At 38.5% G+C, this 23134-nt stretch overlaps 1 protein-coding gene across 1 annotated transcript in view; it reads left to right on the top strand.

Moving 5' to 3' along the window:
* The first annotated feature begins 4171 nt into the window (after positions 1–4171).
* LOC133658778 (E3 ubiquitin-protein ligase arih1) overlaps positions 4172–23134 on the top strand; it is a 50115-nt gene continuing 31152 nt past the window's right edge. The window contains exons 1-9 of the mRNA XM_062061163.1: positions 4172–4660; positions 18424–18491; positions 18597–18744; positions 19159–19251; positions 19341–19396; positions 19744–19810; positions 21494–21600; positions 21689–21731; positions 21813–21884. Of these exons, the coding sequence (XP_061917147.1) occupies positions 4373–4660; positions 18424–18491; positions 18597–18744; positions 19159–19251; positions 19341–19396; positions 19744–19810; positions 21494–21600; positions 21689–21731; positions 21813–21884 (942 nt within the window). The 5' untranslated portion in view covers positions 4172–4372. The remainder of the gene's footprint in view (positions 4661–18423; positions 18492–18596; positions 18745–19158; positions 19252–19340; positions 19397–19743; positions 19811–21493; positions 21601–21688; positions 21732–21812; positions 21885–23134) is intronic.

A 23134-nucleotide genomic window follows, 5' to 3' on the forward strand; every position in this document is an offset into this window, starting at 1 on the left:
GGAGCTTACTGTTTCCAGCTTAGTAGAGGAGTTTAAGTGTGCAAAGGTAGGGCTGGAAATTATGCTAACAGAGTCTTGTGACCCACGCGTTTCCCAAACAGCTCCTACCCTGGTGACCGGAAGGAAATGGACTGCAGCGGCAACTACTCAGGGGAGAGGAAGCCTGGGCCTTGGTGAGAGCAGACCGTTGTGGCATATACGGCTGCTCCAGCTTAGCAACACCGGCTGGTTGTGGAGGTACGTCGGCACGAGCAGGCGGAAATATGTGCAAAGGCTGTCTCACAAGTCAAGCAAGGACAGTGGAGGAGCTGGGAAAGAGTTGAGAGGAGAAAGGTCTCATGGAGGGAGTTCTTGGGCATGAAGGCAGTTCACTTCAGCTTCATCTTACGCTCCACTTATGATGTCCTTCCCTCCCCCACTTACCTCAAACAGTGGTATGTAGAAGACCCCACATCCTCCCTGTGTCCATCTCCAGCTAACCTCAAACACATTCTTGTTGGCTGCAAGACAAGTCTGTCACAAGGGCGCGACACCTGGCGGCAAAACCAGGTCCCAAAGTGACCAGTCCAGCTAACCTACATGCCTCTTTGTGTCTCAGGACTCAGCGTGTGTGCTTTCACAGCCTCACGGACAGTCAGAAATTATAGAACTCTTTTTAAAAAATGCTAACTTTTCTCACTGCGGGTAAAATAAATATGAGGGAGCCACAACAAGGAGCCAGAGGGGGTGCATGGAGGTTGCAGACCCTGGTTTCGAACACAATTTGCTTTATTCCATATAGAAATAGTTTTTGCCGCCATATGTTGCATATTTTATAAGAGTTTTTCAATTATTTTTATCATCTATTATTACGCACAAAAATGGGATTTATTTTACTCTTTCAATTTCAACTTCGTCAATTTGTATTTGTGGTTTTCTTTCTCTCCTGCTGTTGCCGAATAGCATTATTTTAGTGTTGCTGCGATTCAAGCATAGCAAGTGCAGTCTTAAATGTAATAAAGGGTGAAGTAAATGCAGGTACACATTGAAACCACCATACTTCTTAAATAAATGTTGACGTTTTGCTTAATTTTACTCTAATTTAGTCAGCAAATATATGAACTACTTGAAACGTTTTGTGGAACTGATCTTTTTTATAACACAATTAGTGAATGTATCATATTTTTTTAGTTTAATGTATCCATCCAATTACTACCTCCTGTGTCTTTAGTTACTTCCCTATATTTCTATACACCAGTGATTCTCAAATTGTGGTATGTGGGCTCCATCTAGTAGTACGCCAAATAATCACTTTATTCGTATTCAAACAACTGTGTGTAATGTTACAGTGGCCAAAAATATAAAAATAGTGCTTAAAAATAAATGTGCTTTGTTTTTCATGAATACTTAAGCCTACAATGCTACGGTATTTTATTGTTGGTCATTATGGTGGTACTTTTAGGGCCAACTGTTTTCTGAGGTGGTACTTGGTGAAAAACGTTTGGGAACTTTTCTACACAATAACTGATATGGTAACACTAGCCAGCAATACAGAATGTGCAGTGATTTTTGGTCTAGAACAGGGGAGTGCAACCTTTACTATCAAAAAATATATTATGCCACCTCTTCCACTAAAGAAAAATAGTATAGAGCCGCAAAACGTAACACAGCTTTTAAAAGTTTTCATCTTTTTTCTTTTACAGGAAAAGCAGTATTTCCATGTAGAATTAAACTATTTTTCATATACTCTTTACTATTTTGGCAAGTATTCATGTTTATTTTACCCAAGGGGTTGCACACTGGAGAAGCTGCACTCAACACACAGGCTTCCAGTGTCCTTTACATGCCTTCCTTGCGTCTCAGGACTCGGCATGTGTGCATTCACAGCCTCACGGACAGTCAGAAATTATATCTTTTTTTTTTTTAAATGCAAACTTTCTCTTTCCGGGGTAAAATATGAGGGAGCCACAACAAGGAGCCAGAGGAGGTGCATGGAGGTTGCAGACCCTGGTTTCGAACATTATTTGCTTAATTTTTTTAATACTGTATTTAAATTATTCACATGTGAATAAGGCTGTATAATAGACAATTTTTATTACTCACATGTGAATAATGCTGTATAATAGACTGTATTTATACAAACCCCGTTTCCATATGAGTTGGGAAATTGTGTTAGATGTAAATATAAACGGAATACAATGATTTGCAAATCTTTTTCAACACATATTCAATTGAATGCACTACAAAGACAAGATATTTGATGTTCAAACTCATAAACTTTATTTTTTTTTTGCAAATAATGATTAACTTAGAATTTCATGGCTGCAACACGTGCCAAAGTAGTTGGGAAAGGGCATGTTCACCACTGTGTTACATCACCTTTTCTTTTAACAACACTCAATAAACGATTGGGAACTGAGGAAAGTAATTGTTGAAGCTTTGAAAGTGGAATTCTTTCCCATTCTTGTTTTATGTAGAGCTTCAGTTGTTCAACAGTCCGGGGTCCACGCTGTCGTATTTTACGCTTCATAATGCGCCACACATTTTCGATGGGAGACAGGTCTGGACTGCAGGCGGGCCAGGAAAGTACCCACACTCTTTTTTTACGAAGCCACGCTGTTGTAACATGTGCTGAATGTGGCTTGGCATTGTCTTGCTGAAATAAGCAGGGGCGTCCATGAAAAAGACGGCGCTTAGATGGCAGCATATGTTGTTCCAAAACCTGTATGTACCTTTCAGCATTAATGGTGCCTTCACAGATGTGTAAGTTACCCATGCCTTGGGCACTAATGCACCCCCATACCATCACAGATGCTGGCTTTTCAACTTTGCGTCGATAACAGTCTGGATGGTTTGCTTCCCATTTGGTCCGGATGACACGATGTCGAATATTTCCAAAAACAATTTGAAATGTGGACTCGTCAGACCACAGAACACTTTTCCACTTTGCATGAGTCCATCTTAGATGATCTCGGGCCCAGAGAAGCCGGCGGTGTTTCTGGATGTTGTTGATAAATGGCTTTCGCTTTGCATAGTAGAGCTTTAACTTGCACTTACAGATGTAGCGACCAACTGTATTTAGTGACAGTGGTTTTCGGAGGTGTTCCTGAGCCCATGTGGTGATATCCTTTAGAGATTGTTGTCGGTTTTTGATACAGTGCCGTCTGAGGGATCAAAGGTCACGATCAATCAATGTTGGTTTCCGGCCATGCCGCTTACGTGGAGTGATTTCTCCAGATTCTCTGAACCTTTTGATGATATTATGGACCGTAGATGTTGAAATCCCTAAATTTCTTGCAATTGCACTTTGAGAAACGTTGTTCTTAAACTGTTTGACTATTTGCTCACGCAGTTGTAGACAAAGGGGTGTACCTCGCCCCATCCTTTCTTGTGAAAGACTAAACATTTTTTTGGGAAGCTGTTTTTATACCCAATCATGGCACCCACCTGTTCCCAATTAGCTTGCACACCTGTGGGATGTTCCAAATAAGTGTTTGATGAGCATTCCTCAACTTTATCAGTATTTATTGCCACCTTTCCCAACTTCTTTGTCACGTGTTGCCGGCATCAAATTCTAAAGTTAATGATTTTTTGCAACAAAAAAAAAAGTTTATCAGTTTGAACATCAAATGTGTTGTCTTTGTAGCATATTCAACTGAATATGGGTTGAACATGATTTGCAAATCATTGTATTCCGTTTATATTTACATCTAACGCAATTTCCCAACTCATATGGAAACGGGGTTTGTATTATTCCATATAGAAATATTGCTGAGATAGGCTCCCGCACCCCCCCCCCCTCCCCCGCCACCCCGAAAAGGACAAGCGGTAGGAAATGGATGGATGTTGCATATTTGGAGAGTTTTTCAGTTATTTTTATCATCTATTATTACACACAAAAATGTGATTTATTTTACTCTATCAATTTAAACTCCGTTAATTTGTATTTGTGTTTTCCTTTCTTTTTTGCTGTTGCCGAATAGCATTATTTTATTAAATGCAGGTACACATTGAAACCACCGTACTTCTTCAATAAAGGCTTGACGTTTTGCTTAATTTTACTCTAATTTAGTCCGCAGAAATATGAAATACTTGGAAACGTTTTGTGGAAGCAGGACATGTATCGTCACGTCCAGGCGGCTTTAATTTTGAATACAGTCTGTTTCGTGGGTTCCTGTACAGTCCGTGTGACGTCAGCGCGTCGTCAATTTGTGACGCCGTCTCTCTTTGTTGGCTTAACAGCGGCGACGTTTTGTTGTTATTTTCGCAGCTGCCGGAAAAACAAGCTGGGATCACTTCGCTCCTCGCCTTATTCCGCCATCAGCCGCTTTTTCCCACACTGTGTATTAACCACCATAGGTGAGTTTGTCACAAGTTGATAACCACCCTAGGAATGGACTCAGACGAGGGTTATAACTATGAATACGACGACGAAGAGGAGGAATGTAGCGAGGACAGCGGCGAAGAGGAGCCCGAGGACGACACCCTGGAGCTCGGCGAGGTGGAGCTGGTCGATCCGGTGGTGGCCGGCGGGGAACGAGATGAGTGCGGCGATACCGTCGGAGGCGGCCAAGGCCCCGGCGACGAAGAGGAGGAGGACTACAGCTTCGAGGTTTTGACTGCTGAGCAGATCCTCCAGCATATGGTGGAGTGTATCAAGGAGGTCAACGAGATCATCCAGGTATGTAGACAAGATTTCTTTGACGTCACGGCCAGGAAACGCCGAGGTCCAGCTCCGGTGAACCGTAAACAGGCCATGGATGTTAGCTTAGCTTAGCTTACTAGGTGTAGTTTACTTGCTGGAAGTTGACAGGTTCACCACGAATAGCCAAGAACACGGACTTCAACTTATCGACAATTGCTTCATTCAATTCACTCGTATATGTTGTAAATGTGAAGATATATGCACCTTTCTGATGTTGGTCCAGGAAGTAGTCTAATCCCTATTGAGAAGTTGCCAAGCTAATGCTAGCTCACAGTTAGCCACCTTGCTAAATAGCTAACTCTCAACTAGTTTATCAATTGCTTAAAAAAACGATTCACGAGGAACCAAATACACTACATTTCTGTCTGCTAAGGCTACAACCTCGCTGTAAATAACGCATAGTTAATTAATTACAACACCGACAGTCTCATTTTACCACTTGACGAAAAGCTTGGTCATCGAATTAGTCGAGCACTTCATGCTAGGCCGTTTACTTTGATAAGCTTTTATATCATTCCCCCGTTAAGTCAGTTCAGTTTCAGTTTATTTCGACGATACAATGTAATGCATCACACAATTCCAGTTGTTTCATTACAGCACGTCCGAAAAGGAGTAGGAGGAAGCAGAGCTGATTTAATCCTACCCCTTTTAATACCATAGCAATTTTATCCAATGTCCTTGTTCTCTGTAACAGAACAGTGAACAAATAAATAATATACCATAGTAAGTAGGGCTGCGAATCTTTGGGTGTCCCACGATTCGATTCAATATCGATTCTAGGGGTCACGATTCGATTGAAAATCTATTTTTTCCGATTCAAAGCGATTCTCGATTCAAAAACGATATTTTCCCGATTCAAAACGATTCTCTATTCATTCAATACATAGGATTTCAGCAGGATCTACCCCAGTCTCTGTAACAGAACGGTGAACAAATACATTATATACAATAGTTAGGAGGGCTGCGAATCTTTGGGTGTCCCACAATTCGATTCAATATCGATTCTTGGGGTCTCGATTCGATTGAAAATCGATTTTTTTCAATTGAACGCGATTCTTGATTCAAAAACGATATTTTCCTGATTCAAAACGATTCTTTATTCATTCAATACATAGGATTTCAGCAGTATCTACCCCGGTCTCTGTAACAGAACAGTGAACAAATAAATAATATACAATAGTAAGTAGGGCTGCGAATCTTTTGGTGTCCCACGATTCGATTCAATATCGATTCTTGGGGTCACGATTCGATTGAAAATCGTTTTTTTCCGATTCAACGCGATTCTCGATTCAAAAACGATATTTTCCCGATTCAAAACGATTCTCTATTCATTCAATACATAGGATTTCAGCAGGATCTACCCCAGTCTCTGTAACAGAACAGTGAACAAATAAAAAATATACAATAGTAAGTAGGGCTGCGAATCTTTGGGTGTCCCACGATTCGATTCAATATCGATTCTTGGGGTCACGATTCGATTGAAAATCTTTTTTTTTTTTTCCGATTCAACGCGATTCTCGATTCAAAAACGATATTTTCCCGATTCAAAACGATTCTCTATTCATTCAATACATAGGATTTCAGCAGGATCTACCCCCGTTTCTGTAACAGAACAGTGAACAAATACATTATATACAATAGTTAGTAGGGCTACGAATCTTTGGGTGTCCCACAATTCGATTCAATATCGATTCTTGGGGTCACGATTCGATTGAAAATCGATTTTTTTCAATTGAACGCGATTCTTGATTCAAAAACGATATTTTCCTGATTCAAAACGATTCTCTATTCATTCAATACATAGGATTTCAGCAGGATCTACCCCAGTCTCTGTAACAGAACAGTGAACAAATAAAAAATATACAATAGTAAGTAGGGCTGCGAATCTTTGGGTGTCCCACGATTCGATTCAATATCGATTCTTGGGGTCACGATTCGATTGAAAATCTTTTTTTTTTTTCCGATTCAACGCGATTCTCGATTCAAAAACGATATTTTCCCGATTCAAAACGATTATTCATTCAATAAATAGGATTTCAGCAGGATCTACCCCAGTCTCTGTAACAGAACAGTGAACAAATACATTATATACAATAGTTAGTAGGGCTGCAAATCTTTGGGTGTCCCACAATTCGATTCAATATCGATTCTTGGGGTCACGATTCGATTGAAAATCGATTTTTTTCAATTGAATGCGATTCTTGATTCAAAAACAATATTTTCCTGATTCAAAACGATTCTTTATTCATTCAATACATAGGATTTCAGCAGTATCTACCCCGGTCTCTGTAACAGAACAGTGAACAAATAAATATTATACAATAGTAAGTAGGGCTGCGAATATTTTGGTGTCCCACGATTCGATTCAATATCGATTCTTGGGGTCACGATTCGATTCAAAATCGATTTTTTTTCCGATTCAACGCGATTCTCGATTTAAAAACGATATTTTCCCGATTCAAAACGATTCTCTGTTCATTCAATACATAGGATTTCAGCAGGATCTACCCCAGTCTGCTGACATGCAAGCAGAGTAGTAGATTTTTGTGAAAAGCTTTTGTAATTGTGAAGGACAATGTTTTATCAACTGATTGCAATAATGTAAATTAGTTTTAGTGTACATTCGCAACCACTTGCACAAATGTACTTCAAAATGTAACAATCGTAACAATCAAAATAAATATGACTTTTTTTTTGTTTACTAGGGCATGCATATATAATATGCATTAGTTTGACCATTTGAAATCAACGATAATAAAAAGGTGATGCTTGGAAATAGCATAAAAATTCCCCAAAAACTTGGAAAAACGCGATTCATAGCGTTACTTTTTGGTGTAACCATCATTATATCATATCATCATAATTCAACATTATTGAAGATATTACAACTGCAATTGATCAAAATAAATACACAATAGGAGTTTTCATTGATTTAAAGAAGGCATTCGACACTATAGATCATCAAATTCTCATTTCTAAATTATATACTTATGGAGTTAGAGGAGTTGCACTGGACTGGTTAACCAGCTATTTACAACAACGACAGCAATATGTTGAGATCGATGATCATAGGTCAGAATGTATGAATATTGAATGTGGAATTCCACAAGGTTCGATTTTAGGACCTAAACTTTTTATTTTATATATAAATGATATTTGTGAGGTTTCGAAAATTTTACAGTACGTATTATTCGCAGACGATACAAATTTATATTGTTCAGGAGATGACTTGAAAATCTGAGCCGATAATATTGAAGAGGAAATGGTTAAACTAAAATTGTGGTTTGATGTAAAGAAATTATCTTTAAACTTGGAAAAGACTAAATTTATGGTATTCAGTAATAAAATAAAGATAGAAGTTAGTTTATCCATAAACAATGTGAAAATTGAGAAGGTGTCTGAAATCAGATTTCTGGGGGTCATCTTAGATGAAAAGTTGACATGGAAAGCTCATATATTGCATGTGAAAAATAAGGTATCTAAAAGTTTATTTATTTTGAACAAGGTTAGATACAGTTTCCCGTATAATACAATGAGAATGTTATATTGCTCAATTATTTTACCTTATTTCAATTATTGTGCAGAAATATGGGGAAATACATATCACAGCAACATAATGCCTTTATTTCTTTCACAGAAAAGAGCCATTCGTATAATTTTTACAGTAGGATATAGAGACCACACAAATCCACTCTTCATTAGGTCAGGATTATTAAAACTAAAAGACATTGTAGAATTGTATACTCTATTAGTGATGTTCAAAGCTAGAAATAAAGTTCTTCTGAAGGACTTACAAAAGTTATTTGTGTTCACGTCTGAAGATTTTGCCTTTGAAAGTAACACTCCAATGTCCATTAGTGGAGCTGTACACCTAAAATAACACTCCAATGTCCATTAGTGGAGCTGTACACGTTAACTATTAAATTAACCAAAAATTAGACTTATTTTATCTTTGTGAAAATATTGGACAGTGTGTTGTCAAGCTTATGAGATGCGATGCAAGTGTAAGCCACTGTGACACTATATTGGTAATTTTTTAAATTTTTTATAAATGTCTAATGATAATGTCAATGAGGGATTTTTAATCACTGCTATGTTGAAATTGTAACTAATATTGATACTGTTGTTGATAATATTCATTTTTGTTTCACTACTTTTAAATTGTTCTGTGTCATGTTTGTGTCTCCTCTCAATTGCTCTGTTTATTGCAGTTCTGAGTGTTGCTGGGTGTGGTTTGGTTTTGGAATTGGATTGCATTGTTATTGTATTGCTGTGTATTGTTTTGTTGGGTTGATTAATTAAAAAAAAAAGAAGAAAAATAAATAAAATATAGTTTAAAAAAAAAAGAGAATCGATTCTGAATCGCACAACATGAGAATCGCGGTTCAAATTCGAATCAATTTTTTTCCCACACCCCTAATAGTAACATACACATTAAATACATAAATAATCTTTGTTTTAATAAAAAAAAGGGTTCAAGATGTTCATCATAATTTTTGTTCTGTACTTTGTGACCACTTTTAGTTTGAACCGTCTCTTAAACTGAATTATATTGTTCCTTTGTTTGATTTATTTGGTTAAACCGTTCCATAAATTAATTCCACATACTGATATACTAAAGGTTTTAAGTGTTGTACGAGCATACAAATGTCTTCAATTGGATTTTCCTCTAAGGTTATATTTCTCTTTTGTTGAGAAGAATTGTTGTACATTCCTGGGTAGCAGGTTTGTACATCATTTTAGCTGTTTGCAAATGCACCAAATCGTTGAATTTCAATAATTGTGATTTAATAAATAAAGGGTTTGTATGTTCTCTATATCCAACTCTATGTAGGGGCTGACAGATGTTTTCATTTTTTAACAGTTACAAGATTTTCAGGATAAAACAGGTCCTTGATGTGTAGTGGGACTCCATTAGCTTTTTGCTATATTAAAGGAATAATGAATAAAACAGTTATTGTTGTGCAACACTTTACATAACATGCATTCACTGTCATGTAGTAACTAGGCCCCTGTTTTAATACGTAATTATTAAAACTCAGCAATTAGTTTGAAGCAGCATTACAGCATTCTGTATTATATTAAAACATTTGTAATATTTTGGTTTGAAATAGACATGTTCTTAGGATGTCTTTATTTTTGTTTTTGTCCTACACTAAAACATACTTTATAGCAGTGTTTTTCAACCTTTATGGAGCCGAGACACATTTTTTTCATTGAAAAAATCCATAGGCACACCACCACTAGAAAACATTTAAAATTTAAACTCAGCAGCCGATATTGACAATAAAAAGTTGTTCTTGCAATTGTTGGATATGAATTCAAACCATAACCAACCATGCATCACTATAGCTCTTGTCTCAAAGTAGGTGTACTGTCACGACCTGTCACATCACGCCGTGACTTATTTTTAGTTTTTTGGTGTTTTCCTGTGTGTAGTGTTTTAGTTCTTGTCTTGCGCTCCTATTTTGTTGTTGATTGTCATGTACGGATGTACTTTGTGGACGTCGCCTGCTCCACACGCTGTAAGTCTTTGCTGTCGTCCAGCATTCTGTTTTTGGTTACGTTGCAGCCAGTTCAGTTTTAGTTTCGTTTTGCATAGCCATCCCTAAGCTTCAATGCCTTTTTGTTTATTTTTGGTTTAAGCGTTAGATACCTTTTTACTGCACGCTACCTCTCGCTGTCATCTGCATATTGTGATCACGACAAACCATGTTCCTGACATCTACAAACCAATTAGCTACCTGCTGCCACTTACTGATATGGAAGAGTATTACACGGTTACTCTGCCGATCTGTAGACTGCACAGACACTCAACAACGGCACATTTGCGGATTATGATTACTGGTTTGCAAAAAATATTTTTAACCCAATTAGGTGAAATTACATAATCTCCCACGGCACACTAGACAATATCTCACGGTACACGAGTGTGCCGCGACTAGGGTTGGGTATCGTTTGAATTCGAACGATTCCGATTCTTTGTTTCGATTCCGATTCCTGACCATTCTCGGTTCCGATTCTTCTTGTACCATGCTGGGATCAATGTGTTTGACAGGTAGTCCCTGGAAGGTGGTATGTATTTTGGGTTGAGAGTTTTCACCATATCCCTGCAAACATAAACAAACATGTAATGTTGCTGTTACTGTTTAGCTTAGCTCTAACGTTATTGCTTAACTAACCTAAATGTTGGAGATTCCACCTCTGAAAAGGGATGCAGTCTTTTGACTATGTGTGCAGTGACCTTTCTGTGGCACTCTTCCGTCTGTGGCACCGACATCTTCCCCATTGCCGCTACGGTGAACGGAGTACGCTGAGCACATCGCGGAGCCTGGCTAGCAGGTTGTAAATTGTCTATGAAAAAATATGCGGGCTAATTTGTTAGCTTCCTCAACGTTGGCGCAAAACACATTATTTATTGCATATATATTGTTTTACTTACCGGATTCGGACTGCAGTGCAGTCACCGAGGTGCCAGGCTGGGCGTCGGAGGAAGAGGCAGAGGAGGATGGTCGGCGCAGCGCGTCGAAGACGGGACACGCATTTATTTGTACTCCGTGAAATCGGAGGTGCTTCATCATGTTCGACGTGCACCCTCCTAAGCACGAAACAGTCCTGTCGCACGTGTTACATTTCGCCGATATTTAATTTTTTTTAGTAAAATAAAGCCACACTTTCGACCGCCGACGCCCGCTATCCATGCTTGACTGACTCGCTCGACTACATTGGCTCAGCTATGCTAACACTTCCGGCGGTGGGCGCTTCTTCGTTGGTGTTCAGCGGCTTCTTCTTCCGGTCGGCGGACTTATTCTTTTTTCCGGTCGGCGGACTGGGTATCGAAACTAGGAATCGAAATTTAAACTTTTGAACGATTCCGGGAGAATCGGAAAGTTAGTCCCGGTTCCAATCGATACTCGATACCCAACCCTAGCCGCGGCACAGTGGTTGAAAAACACTGCTCTATAGTAACTAAATTACATATAAGGACTGTGAAATCAGTGGCATGGGCATGAGTCCTTCAGTACTTGTCATTCATCTTGTGTCCGTGTGACTTTTTAATGCTGGATTTATTCTATGATGTATTAAGTGTAATGCATTATTTTTTGACAAATTTCAACTAAATCTGTAGAGACATGGACACATGAATAGAGAATAAACGAGAATACTACTACTATGCTTGTTGTTTTTGGCTGTACGGACCGTTTAAATCGCGAAAAGGATAAACGTTTCTTCAGAGTCCCTCAGGAGGTAATCAACAATGGTAAAAGAGTGCAAGATGTTATGAAAATAGATGACAAAAGTGCCATGCACTCCAGTACAAGGGAGCAGAGCTGAAGAATGCACAAGTTTGCAGTTAAAGGTTTGTTTGATATACTTTTAAGGTTTAGTGTTTCCCATTCAAGTATCATCTTGATATTATTTGTATTTCTTGAAACACATTTTTGCTACTAGTATTCTGTAAATATCAACTCGGCAAGTCTAAATTAAATAAATCCAATTTGAGCAAAACCTGAAAGGGTTATGCTTTTATTAAAGGCAATGATCATAAATTAAGCTTTCAGCACATACACAATGTTGAGATCCATAGTTATATTTTGATAAAGATGCGGAAAAACATGCATAGTCCTAAACGGCGTGTGCGACAGCAAGGGCAGGCAACAAACATGACAGGAGACACAAAGTTAAATCATGAAATGTAACCTTACCCAAGCAAAAATTATTATTTATCCGATAAGAGTCTTGATACCAATGTCTTTGACCCAGTCACACACAAAGAAGTTGTAGACCTCCATGGTTTTCCAAGTTTTCATCTGTTTTGTTGTGTAGAATGATGTCTGGAGCACACCATAGTTCTATATGTTTGAGAACCTCACAGTCAAATAATCCTTTATCCCTCGACAAATCTGTTTGTTTTTGATAAAGTATAGGGATCTATTCCATTGCATAGTTGGATTTTTTGCAAGAATATATAGACACCCTGTGTACTCAGTGCGTACAACAGCCATCTTAGCTTGGTTCACTACCACTGGTTTTCACTTCCGGAAAGAAATCATTTGTCGGAATACAAGCAATACCTCAGCACTGAACACTGAATTATTATTATATGCCACAGTCTCCCCTTTGCAGTAGTCCACTGCCCCGAGTGTCCTCTTAAATCAAATGTGTCTCTTTGAAGAGAAGTACATTTAGGAAACAGTCTTTGTTGTTAATAGTGCGACTGATAAGTTCAAGTAGCGATTGTGTATCATTTTGTCAAGGATTTGTCTACTCCAGTTCACGGTTTTTGGACAATTTACTTGCAAAACTTTGGGAAAAGAAAGGCCCTTTTCTGTTTCTGTGTGACTGCCCTAGTGCACAAAAGCAAGCTCCATAAAGGCATGCTTGAATGGGTTTGGTGTGGAATAAGTTTATAGCTAACCCTGACCTCAACCCTATCAAACATCTTTGGGATAAACTAAGAGTGTGAGCAAAGAACCCTCTCAGGTCCAGTGACCTCACAAATCCTCTTCAGTTTGTTTGAAGTTCACACACACACAAAACAGTATTGTTAAAAGTTACTGTATTTTGGTTTCTCTCCACTTTGTAATATTTTCATGTTTTAGGTCACATGGGTGTAAATGGTGTGGATGTATGTGTTTGCAGGTAGAACATAACTTAGGATTCCATAAAACCCATAATTATATGTGATGTTGGAAAATTACTTTCCACTGTTATTACTATTACCATGGTGCTCTTGTTAGGATTACCTTTAACCTTGATTTCTAAGTGTCTTGAATTTACATCCATTTCCTCATTGCCTGTATACATCTGTCATGAAAACCCGATATTAAACACAACACAAAAGTCCCATTTCAGTCTGGTATAAGACCTCTTAGATTCTGTGTGGAGTTTGCATGTTCTCCCCAAGACTGCGTGGGTTCCCTCCGGGTACTCCGGCTTCCTCCCACCGCCAAAGACATGCACCTGGGGATAGGTTGATTGGCAACACTAAATTGGCCCTAGTGTGTGAATGTGAGTGTGAATATTGTCTGTCTATCTGTGTTGGCCCTGTGATGAGGTGACGACTTGTCCAGGGTGTACCCCGCCTTCCGCCTGAATGCAGCTGATAGGCTCCAGCACCCCCAGCGACCCCGAACGGGACAAGCGGTAGAAAATGGATGGAGGGATGGATATCTTTCACACTAAACGCACAGAAGCTTACTAAAGTGATTTACTAATCATGTGATATGGAGCATTTATTATTTAAGAGAGAACTTTCCATTGATGATGTTTTCACATCTTTATACAGACAACTAGATGTTAAAGACATATTTGTAGCATCTGACTGAACAAACCGTTGCTGCGTTCTCTAATACAGGCTTCATTACTGGGACGTTGAAGTTGTATTTATTGTATCGGTAACTTTTCATTGAATCAATTTTTTTAATAAATATTTATTCGAGCAGATATTGCCCCCTTTCTGTTAACACATACAGCGATTTGCAGCAATCGAGCATTAGAGCAATAATTTTATTTCACATTTGCTTTCTGCGGTGAATTGCTTTGTAGCTAAGTGATCAATGAGTATTTAGCTTACATGTGTTAGCTTGTTAGCCCTGCAAAATATGAGGCATAACACACCGGTCAAGCGCGCCTTTACTTAAGCAAAAATAAACGCCAGGAAGCATAATGACAGAGCATGAAATACATGATAGAGCATGAAATACATGATAGTGTAGGGTACAAAGTGTTCTATTTCATACCTGATACAAAGTGTTCAGTTACACAGATGGAATACATTGTTAGAGATCTCAAAGTGATCAGTTTTTTTGCTTGCTTCTAGTATGTTTCTATGACTGTAATCCACTTGTAAAAGTGTTTCGGGATCTTTGACAATGCGGCTGAATGCTCTCCCATTCCCATCTCTGTATTTGTTCTAACATCCCAGCCAGGGCTGCACGTTTTTGAGAAAAAATCCAATTTGTGATTTTTTTCCCCCTCCCAAAATAGCGATTGCGATTTAAAAAATGTTTACATAAAAATGGGAAAATAACAATTGAAGGAAGACAAATTACGTTTAGACTGTCAATCAACATAGTCTTGTCTCAAGGTGCCACACGTTGGAACAATTTGTACCGTATTTTCCGCACTATAAGGCGCACCTTCAATGAATGGCATATTTCAAAACTTTGTTCATATATAAGGCGCACCTATGATCCATTAGATTTGTTACCATTCTACTGTAATTGGAAGGTAAATTACTTTATCGTAAATAAACAAACAAAAACTGGTCGAATGTTGCCTTTTTGTTTGTTGTCAACAAGTGATCATGGTATTCTCGCACGCCATCCAATTTGAAGCTTAAATATACCCACAACAAGACATTTGGCTTTGTAATTATATTGTTTCCTCCTAATTTTTAATGTGCGGCGAGTAGGGGGATTGTCTCTTTAGTGCTTCATGCGCTTTAGTCTCCTCTCACCGAGACAAAGATTGTGGATGGCTGAAAAGAGGGCTCACTGCATCCAGTATTTCTGCTGTTAAAAAAACCGTGCTCAGGTGCTGGGAGTGATGTACTGAATGAGATGCCTTTCTCCCTATTTGAAGCGAGAAACGATCTCATTGTCGAACATGGCTGTCACTAAAATGCCAGTGACGGCGGAGGAAAAAGAAAAAAAAATACACCTTTTGCGGTTACATAATGGCACTAATTAAAATGCTGATTTTGATTTGATGTTGATTAATCATGCAGCTCTAATCCCAACGCACAACGTCTGTCTTTCATAGTGTGAACAATAGGGGTGTAACGGTACGTGTATTTGTATTGAACCGTTTCGGTACGGGGGTTCCGGTTCGGTTCGGAGGTGTACCGAACGAGTTTCCACAAGGACATATTAAGTAGCGTAACACACGTTGTGTAAACAATGCACACCGAGGCACAACACACGGCATGCTAGCAGCTAACGGGCTACGATAGACTGACCATACGTCCTCTTTTCACCGGACATGTCTTCTTTTGCGGAGCTGTCAGGGCGGAGTTTCTTAAATGCCTCAAATGTCCGGCATTTTGAGTTAGGGTTGTGTGTATTTTCAATGTACGTTCAGGGTTAAGAAGTGGTTAAAAACAAAACAAATTGTGCGTGCAGCAGCATTGGTGAGGGAGGGGCGGAGACAGAGAGAGTGAGAGAGTTATGATAAACGCGCATGCGTCGCCAGGCTCTGCTTTTTTTCCATAGATTTATCACATTTATCATTTATTATCTATAGCAGGGGTGTCAAAAGTGTGCCCCGGAGGCCATTTGCGGCTCACAGCTAATGTTTTAAAGGCCCACGGCACATTCTAAAAATACTATTAAAACATAACAAAAGTGAAATAAACAAGCTTAAAGGTTAAATGTAATTTAGAAAAAGTTGCAATGTTGTCTAATAAAACAAAGCTGTTTTTTTTTCTTTGCTCAAAACATAATATTGAATCAAAATCAATGTTATTATGAATTATTGACCTATCCAAGGTTCCCATTACTTCACATCAAATATTTCACTAAGAAAAATATTTTTGGTGGAAGATTTAGCAAATTTGGTAAATAAATAACCCAAAAATGTATATTTTGTTGTTTTCTTACTGTATCGAAAATGAACCGAACCGTGACCTCTAAACCGAGGTACGTACCGAATCGAAATTTTTGTGTACCGTTACACCCCTAGTGAACAACCTAAGAAAAGACCGAGAAACTAACTCACTCCTGATTTTTCCTGCCAATATGGCATTTTTATTTTGCGTGGTACATGCTGGGCTGCGAGCTCCGTTAAGGGAAATGTTAATGACATTTTAAATGAACAAAATTATGCTAACAAACAATACCTCAAAGACAGGGATCTTCCATAGTCCATTCTATTTTCGTTTGTTTACTAATTTAGGATGATTAACTCTCCCCGCTTACCGCCCGAATGCAGCTGACAAAAGGGACAAGCGGTAGAAAATGGATGGATGGGATGGACCTTACAATGACAATCGGTCAACATACCACAGTAATGAGAAATATAAGGGTATTGTGTTTGAGAGGCTTACCTGCATTACTATTACCGTAATTTCCGGACTATAAGCCGCACCTGACTATAAGCCGCACCAGCTAAATTTAGGGGAAAATACAGATTGCTCCATATATAAGCCGCACCCGACTATAAGCCGCAGGGTTTTGATGTGTAATTACCGTAGTATATAGGGGTTCCTGCTACCACGGAGGGGATTGTCGGGACAGAGATGACTGTTTGGGAACGCAAAGCGTCCCATTTATTAACAATAAATCTTTCAATCATTCAATCAAACTTTCACATCTTTGACATGGCGAACAGCATTCGTGCAGAGTACAAATAATACAACGGTGCAAAGTAATACAAAGTGCTCGCCTGTACGTTATCAAAATAACCAGCCTACCGGTATATGAAAAGTCAGTCTTTAATCATTGTGTCATCGTCTTCCTCCTGCGTACTAAAACCACCGAAATCCTCTTCGTCGGTGTCGGAGAAGAACAGGCCGTAAATAAGCCGCACCGTTGTATAAGCCGCAGGGACCAGAACGAGGGGGAAAAGTAGTGGCTTATAGTCCGGAAATTACGGTATATTATTCAAAACTTCAAAGATTACATCATAATCTGATAATTCTCCCTGCCTTTGTGATCAGTTCTCTTGTATTTACTTTAAAGAGAAACTGGACTATTGGCTCTGGAGTACCTAAACAACACAATGAACGTATCACTTTTAGTGCACAACTGTTGTTCCAATGGGACACATTTGATTTGAAGTCATCATTTGTTCACCTTTGTTACAGAGGGTGTATGCCCAATTCTTGTTTGCGACATACACGTTCACAGAATATGGCAATGCAATTAATTTATTTAGTTTTGTGGGATTTTTTTTCGAGAGATGAACTACATTTTGTGCTTTTTTTTCTACTTACATATTACAATATATGTAAAAAATGTCTACATTCATGTATGTTGCAAAAAAATATTATCTTTCTATGGGATTGTGTCAGAAAGATTAATTTGTTAACTGCTGTACAATAGAGACGTGGCTATCTCTATTGGAATGCATGATTGAATTGGAACAGTGTGTGCTATACCTCTCATTTTACATATCGTCACACTGTTAAAATAATCGCAGAAGTTATTTTTTGTCTATTTTTATTTTTTTGGCCTAAATCATCTCATGATGCCGGTCACCAATGGTAAAATCGCCTACATCCTCAGTTGATAAGATCATGTGATTTTAGATAATGGCCTATTGGAAATAAATTACTTAGGCAATTTTTTGAACATGCCTTTGTGACTTAAGCAAGATATGGTAACACTTTATTTTGAAGGTGTCAGACATGACAAGGGATGTGTCATGAAAATTAATGCCACTTTGAAGTAACATTAATATACATGATCATGTTTAGGACAGGCTTGTGTGACTCTTATGTAGACACCTTCAAAGTAAAGTGTTACCATTATCTTGCTTGTCACAAAGGCATGTTCAAAAATTGCCAAGGTCATTTATTTTACATAATGTACACACAGTGTTATTACTATGCCAAAAGCCATCCTTTGTTACATCATATTTAGGTGAAATTATCACTTTACACTTTTGGTGAAGTTTTTTGTTCCCTGAAAAACTTGTAAAAATAAGTTTGGTGATTATTTTAACAGGGTGACGATATTGAATAATAAAAAAAAAAAGAGTTCTATACCTGACCCCACGTTTCTTGATTTCTTTAGAATCCTGCAACAATTACACGCATACTTCTTAGTCACTTCAACTGGGATAAGGAAAAACTCATGGAAAGGTAAGAACATGTAATACATTCTACTGTCTAACTGTCTACTCCTAACTTTCCATCTAGCAATGTGCGGTTCTTAGTTTTTTTCCCTCTTTTGTTGTCTTTACACAGGTATTATGATGGCAACCTAGACAAGCTTTTCTCAGAGTGTCACGTCATTAACCCCAGCAAGAAACCCCGAATCCGTCCTCCGATCAACACTCGGTCATCTGCACAGGACATGCCGTGTCAGATCTGCTATCTAAATTTTCCCAACTCTGTAAGTGGCTTTGTCACACCTAACATTAAAGTGAATATGTTATCGGGAAGAATATATCTTTTGCTTGGTGTCGCATAAGTACTGAGTACACTTCCCAACTATTGCATTGCATTGTAATGTTTTGCTAATAGGTGCCAGGGGTCTGTCGTATCTATACCTGCCACAAATAAATGTTTCACGCTCTTAAATTGAAAATCCTAATTTTAATGCGAAATAATTATTCACGTTAATGATCAGAGCTGAGACTTTTACCTTTTTGTTTTCTTTGTAGCCCATCTGAAGACAACTATTGTTTATATTTCAACTGTAGGGGACAGCACATTAAAACATAACAAAGTAAAATGTTGGCTTTTTTAAGATTTGTCCTTTAATTTAAAAAACACAGCTCTACTCATGTTTTATGTGTTTTTATAGTATTTTACTGGCCTGGAGTGTGGACACAAGTTCTGCATGCAGTGTTGGGGTGATTACCTGACTACTAAGATCATAGAAGAAGGGATGGGACAGGTATAATTCTCATGTTTTCCTTCATAAATATGCTCAGTATTTTTACTGGAGGTCTCACTAATAATGTGTATTTTGTCTTTCACTATCAGACTATTTCTTGTCCTGCTCATAGTTGTGACATTTTGGTTGATGACAACACAGTCATGTAAGTATGGTCTTACTGATCAGAAAAGTGAGCAACTTTTAAGAAAAGACAGTTTTTTTTTAGTTTTGCAAAGACACATACCTGATTTAGCTCTCATGGCGGCTCACAAGCTGACACTAATTGTATTAACCTACATAGCTTTATGGTGTTGCCCACTAACGAAGTACATTCTTCTAATTGATCTATCTGCAAAGCATAACATTTACAAAAGTTTATTCAAATGTATATATATTTTATCTCTGTTTTGCCAGAAATGTTTGAATTTCACAGCAACTATTGTCCTTCTGCAATTTATGTGTTGAGGTTATCGAAAGGAAACCTAAGAAAACTATTGTCATGTCTTACAGGCGACTCATAACCGATTCAAAAGTGAAGTTGAAGTACCAGCATTTAATTACAAATAGTTTTGTAGAGGTAAGCTATGAACATGATACAAACCCCGTTTCCATATGAGTTGGGAAATTGTGTTAGATGTAAATATAAACGGAATACAATGATTTGCAAATCATTTTCAACCCATATTCAGTTGAATATGCTACAAAGACAACATATTTGATGTTCAAACTGATGAAACATTTTTTTTTTTTGCAAATAATCATTAACTTTAGAATTTGATGCCAGCAACACGTGACAAAGAAGTTGGGAACGGTGGCAATAAATACTGATAAAGTTGAGGAATGCTCATCAAACACTTATTTGGAACATCCCACAGGTGTGCAGGCTAATTGGGAACAGGTGGGTGCCATGATTGGGTATAAAAACAGCTTCCCAAAAAATGCTCAGTCTTTCACAAGAAAGGATGGGGCAAGGTACACCCCTTTGTCCACAACTGCGTGAGCAAATAGTCAAACAGTTTAAGAACAACGTTTCTCAAAGTGCAATTGCAAGAAATTTAGGGATTTCAACATCTACGGTCCATAATATCCTCAAAAGGTTCAGAGAATCTGGAGAAATCACTGCACGCAAGCGGCATGGCCGGAAACCAACATTGAATAACCGTGACCTTCGATCCCTCAAACGGCACTGTATCAAAAACCGACATCAATCTCTAAAGGATATCACCACATGGGCTCAGGAACACTTCAGAAAACCACTGTCACTAAATACAGTTGGTCGCTACATCTGTAATTGCAAGTTAAAGCCCTACTATGCAAAGCAAAAGCCATTTATCAACAACATCCAGAAACGCCGCCGGCTTCTCTGGGCCCGAGATCATCTAAGATGGACTCATGCAAAGTGGAAAAGTGTTTTGTGGTCTGACGAGTCCACATTTCAAATAGTTTTTGGAAATATTCGACATCGCGTCATCCGGACCAAAGGGGAAGCGAACCATCCAGACTTATTGACGCAAAGTTGAAAAGCCAGCATCTGTGATGGTATGGGGGTGCATTAGTGCCCAAGGCATGGGTAACTTACACATCTGTGAAGGCACCATTAATGCTGAAAGGTACATACAAGTTTTGGAACAACATATGCTGCCATCTAAGCACCGTCTTTTTCATGGACGCCCCTGCTTATTTCAGCAAGACAATGCCAAGCCACATTCAGCACGTGTTACAACAGCGTGGCTTCGTAAAAAAAGAGTGCGGGTACTTTCCTGGCCCACCTGCAGTCCAGACCTGTCTCCCATCGAAAATGTGTGGCGCATTATTAAGCGTAAAATACGACAGCGGAGACCCCGGACTGTTGAACGACTGAAGCTCTACATAAAACAAGAATGGGAAAGAATTCCACTTTCAAAGCTTCACAATTAGTTTCCTCAGTTCCCAATCGATTATTGAGTGTTGTTAAAAGGAAAGACCATGTAACACAGTGGTGAACATGCCCTTTCCCAACTACTTTGGCACGTGTTGCATCCATGAAATTCTAAGTTAATTATTATTTGCAAAAAAAAAAAAATGTATGAGTTTGAACATCAAATATCTTGTCTTGCATTCAATTGAATATGAATTGAAAAGGATTTTCAAATCATTGTATTATGTTTATATTTACATCTAACACAATTTCCCAACTCATATGGAAACGGGGTTTGTATATAGTAAGTATAAGCTGCTAGTGAAAGCAGTGTGACGTGAACATTTTGTGTATCCTTTTCAGTGCAATCGACTGTTAAAGTGGTGCCCTGCGCCAGACTGCCATCATGTTGTCAAAGTCCAGTACCCAGATGCCAAACCTGTGAGGTGCAAGTGTGGCCGTCAATTCTGGTATGTGGGGGGAGCTTTTTGGGCCAAAAAAGTGAATTATCTGTAAATGTATGCAAGTTTCAAAACATTTTTTATTTCTTTTCTGCAGCTTCAATTGTGGCGAGAACTGGCACGATCCTGTCAAGTGCAAAGTATGAGCCTTATCCTTCCTTCTACAAGAGGAGTAAAGTTCAATATGGCCACGGTTACTGATACTGGCTTTTTTTTTGCAGTGGCTGAGAAAGTGGATCAAGAAATGCGACGATGACAGTGAAACTTCAAACTGGATAGCTGCAAATACAAAGGTATAAAGCGCAAATGGTTTTTACACTAAGAAATTAAACTATTTTTGCTGTCTTTGACATTTTATGTGTTCGCACTTGTTGTTTTTGCCAGGCATGTGATTTTTCCGTCTATAGTCGGAAATCCATCTTTTTTATCTCTGTAAAAATGTTTTCCGTTTTTCTTTGTTTTTCTCGACCTACAATGTGTGTTAAAATATTGATCCCTCTCTTTGCCATGCATGCCCATAACTACGGTTTTTGATAATCCATTCCGGTTTATGGCTGCTGTGTTAAAAACTATGGTTTTCCATTAAAATTATTAACTTAAAAATCGAAGCTACGAAGCGAAGCAACTCCACGGGCAGGGGACAAAATACACGGGAAACATAGGGCGGAGAAGAGAAGAGGGAATATTGAAGCGGGTGATTTACATATTAAAAACAATTTGTGGAAGATGGCAGAGGGATTCTCTTCCTTTTGATGTTTCTTTTAGCGATGTAGACGACATCCAGGAAACCCACAATGCGTCTACTTGGCCACATTTGGACAAATGTGTGCGTCTGGATAAAACAATGCCAAAAATATTCATTTTAGTTTATCATGTAAGCCCAAATCAAAACTGCTTCCGGCATGGAAGACGTGGAATACACATTTAAGAACACACATGATTGTGGCAAACATGTGATGACTTTTGCTACAGTATAGCCTGTCTAAACGGTAAATTTCATTTTCATTGGTGTTTTAGAACAAGACAGTAGCTGACATTTTGTTCACTATTTATACTGTTTATATTTTGACATTGAATAGTTTAATCATTTTGAAACAAACAACATGACTGCAAGATATTTGTTATTTCATGCTATACATCACAATGGCTATTCAGGTAAAGGAAGTTAGCTAATAGAATAAACATTGTTGAACGCTTTATGATTGTTGCATGATTTTTGCATTTGGAGCAGTTAGAAGTGGAGAGGGAGTTGAAGACACAGAAAGGAAACAAATAGAAAAATGCAAGCTGCTCAGAAATTTGCCATGAAGGCTCATGTCAGAGCCATCAAAGCAAAAATGCCAAAGTAATGTGTGAATGAACCAAAGTAATATGTAAATAATGTAAATAACTAGATCAGGGGTCGGCAACCCGCGGCTCCGGAGCCGCATGCGGCTCCTTGACCACTCTGATGCGGCTCAGCTACATACATGCCGACCCCCCCGATTTTCCCAGGAGATTTATGGATGTCAGTGTCTCTCATAAATTACTCCCAGGGAAAAAA

Source organism: Entelurus aequoreus, linkage group LG10, assembly GCF_033978785.1.
Source record: "Entelurus aequoreus isolate RoL-2023_Sb linkage group LG10, RoL_Eaeq_v1.1, whole genome shotgun sequence".
In the NCBI taxonomy this organism is placed as follows: domain Eukaryota; kingdom Metazoa; phylum Chordata; class Actinopteri; order Syngnathiformes; family Syngnathidae; genus Entelurus; species Entelurus aequoreus.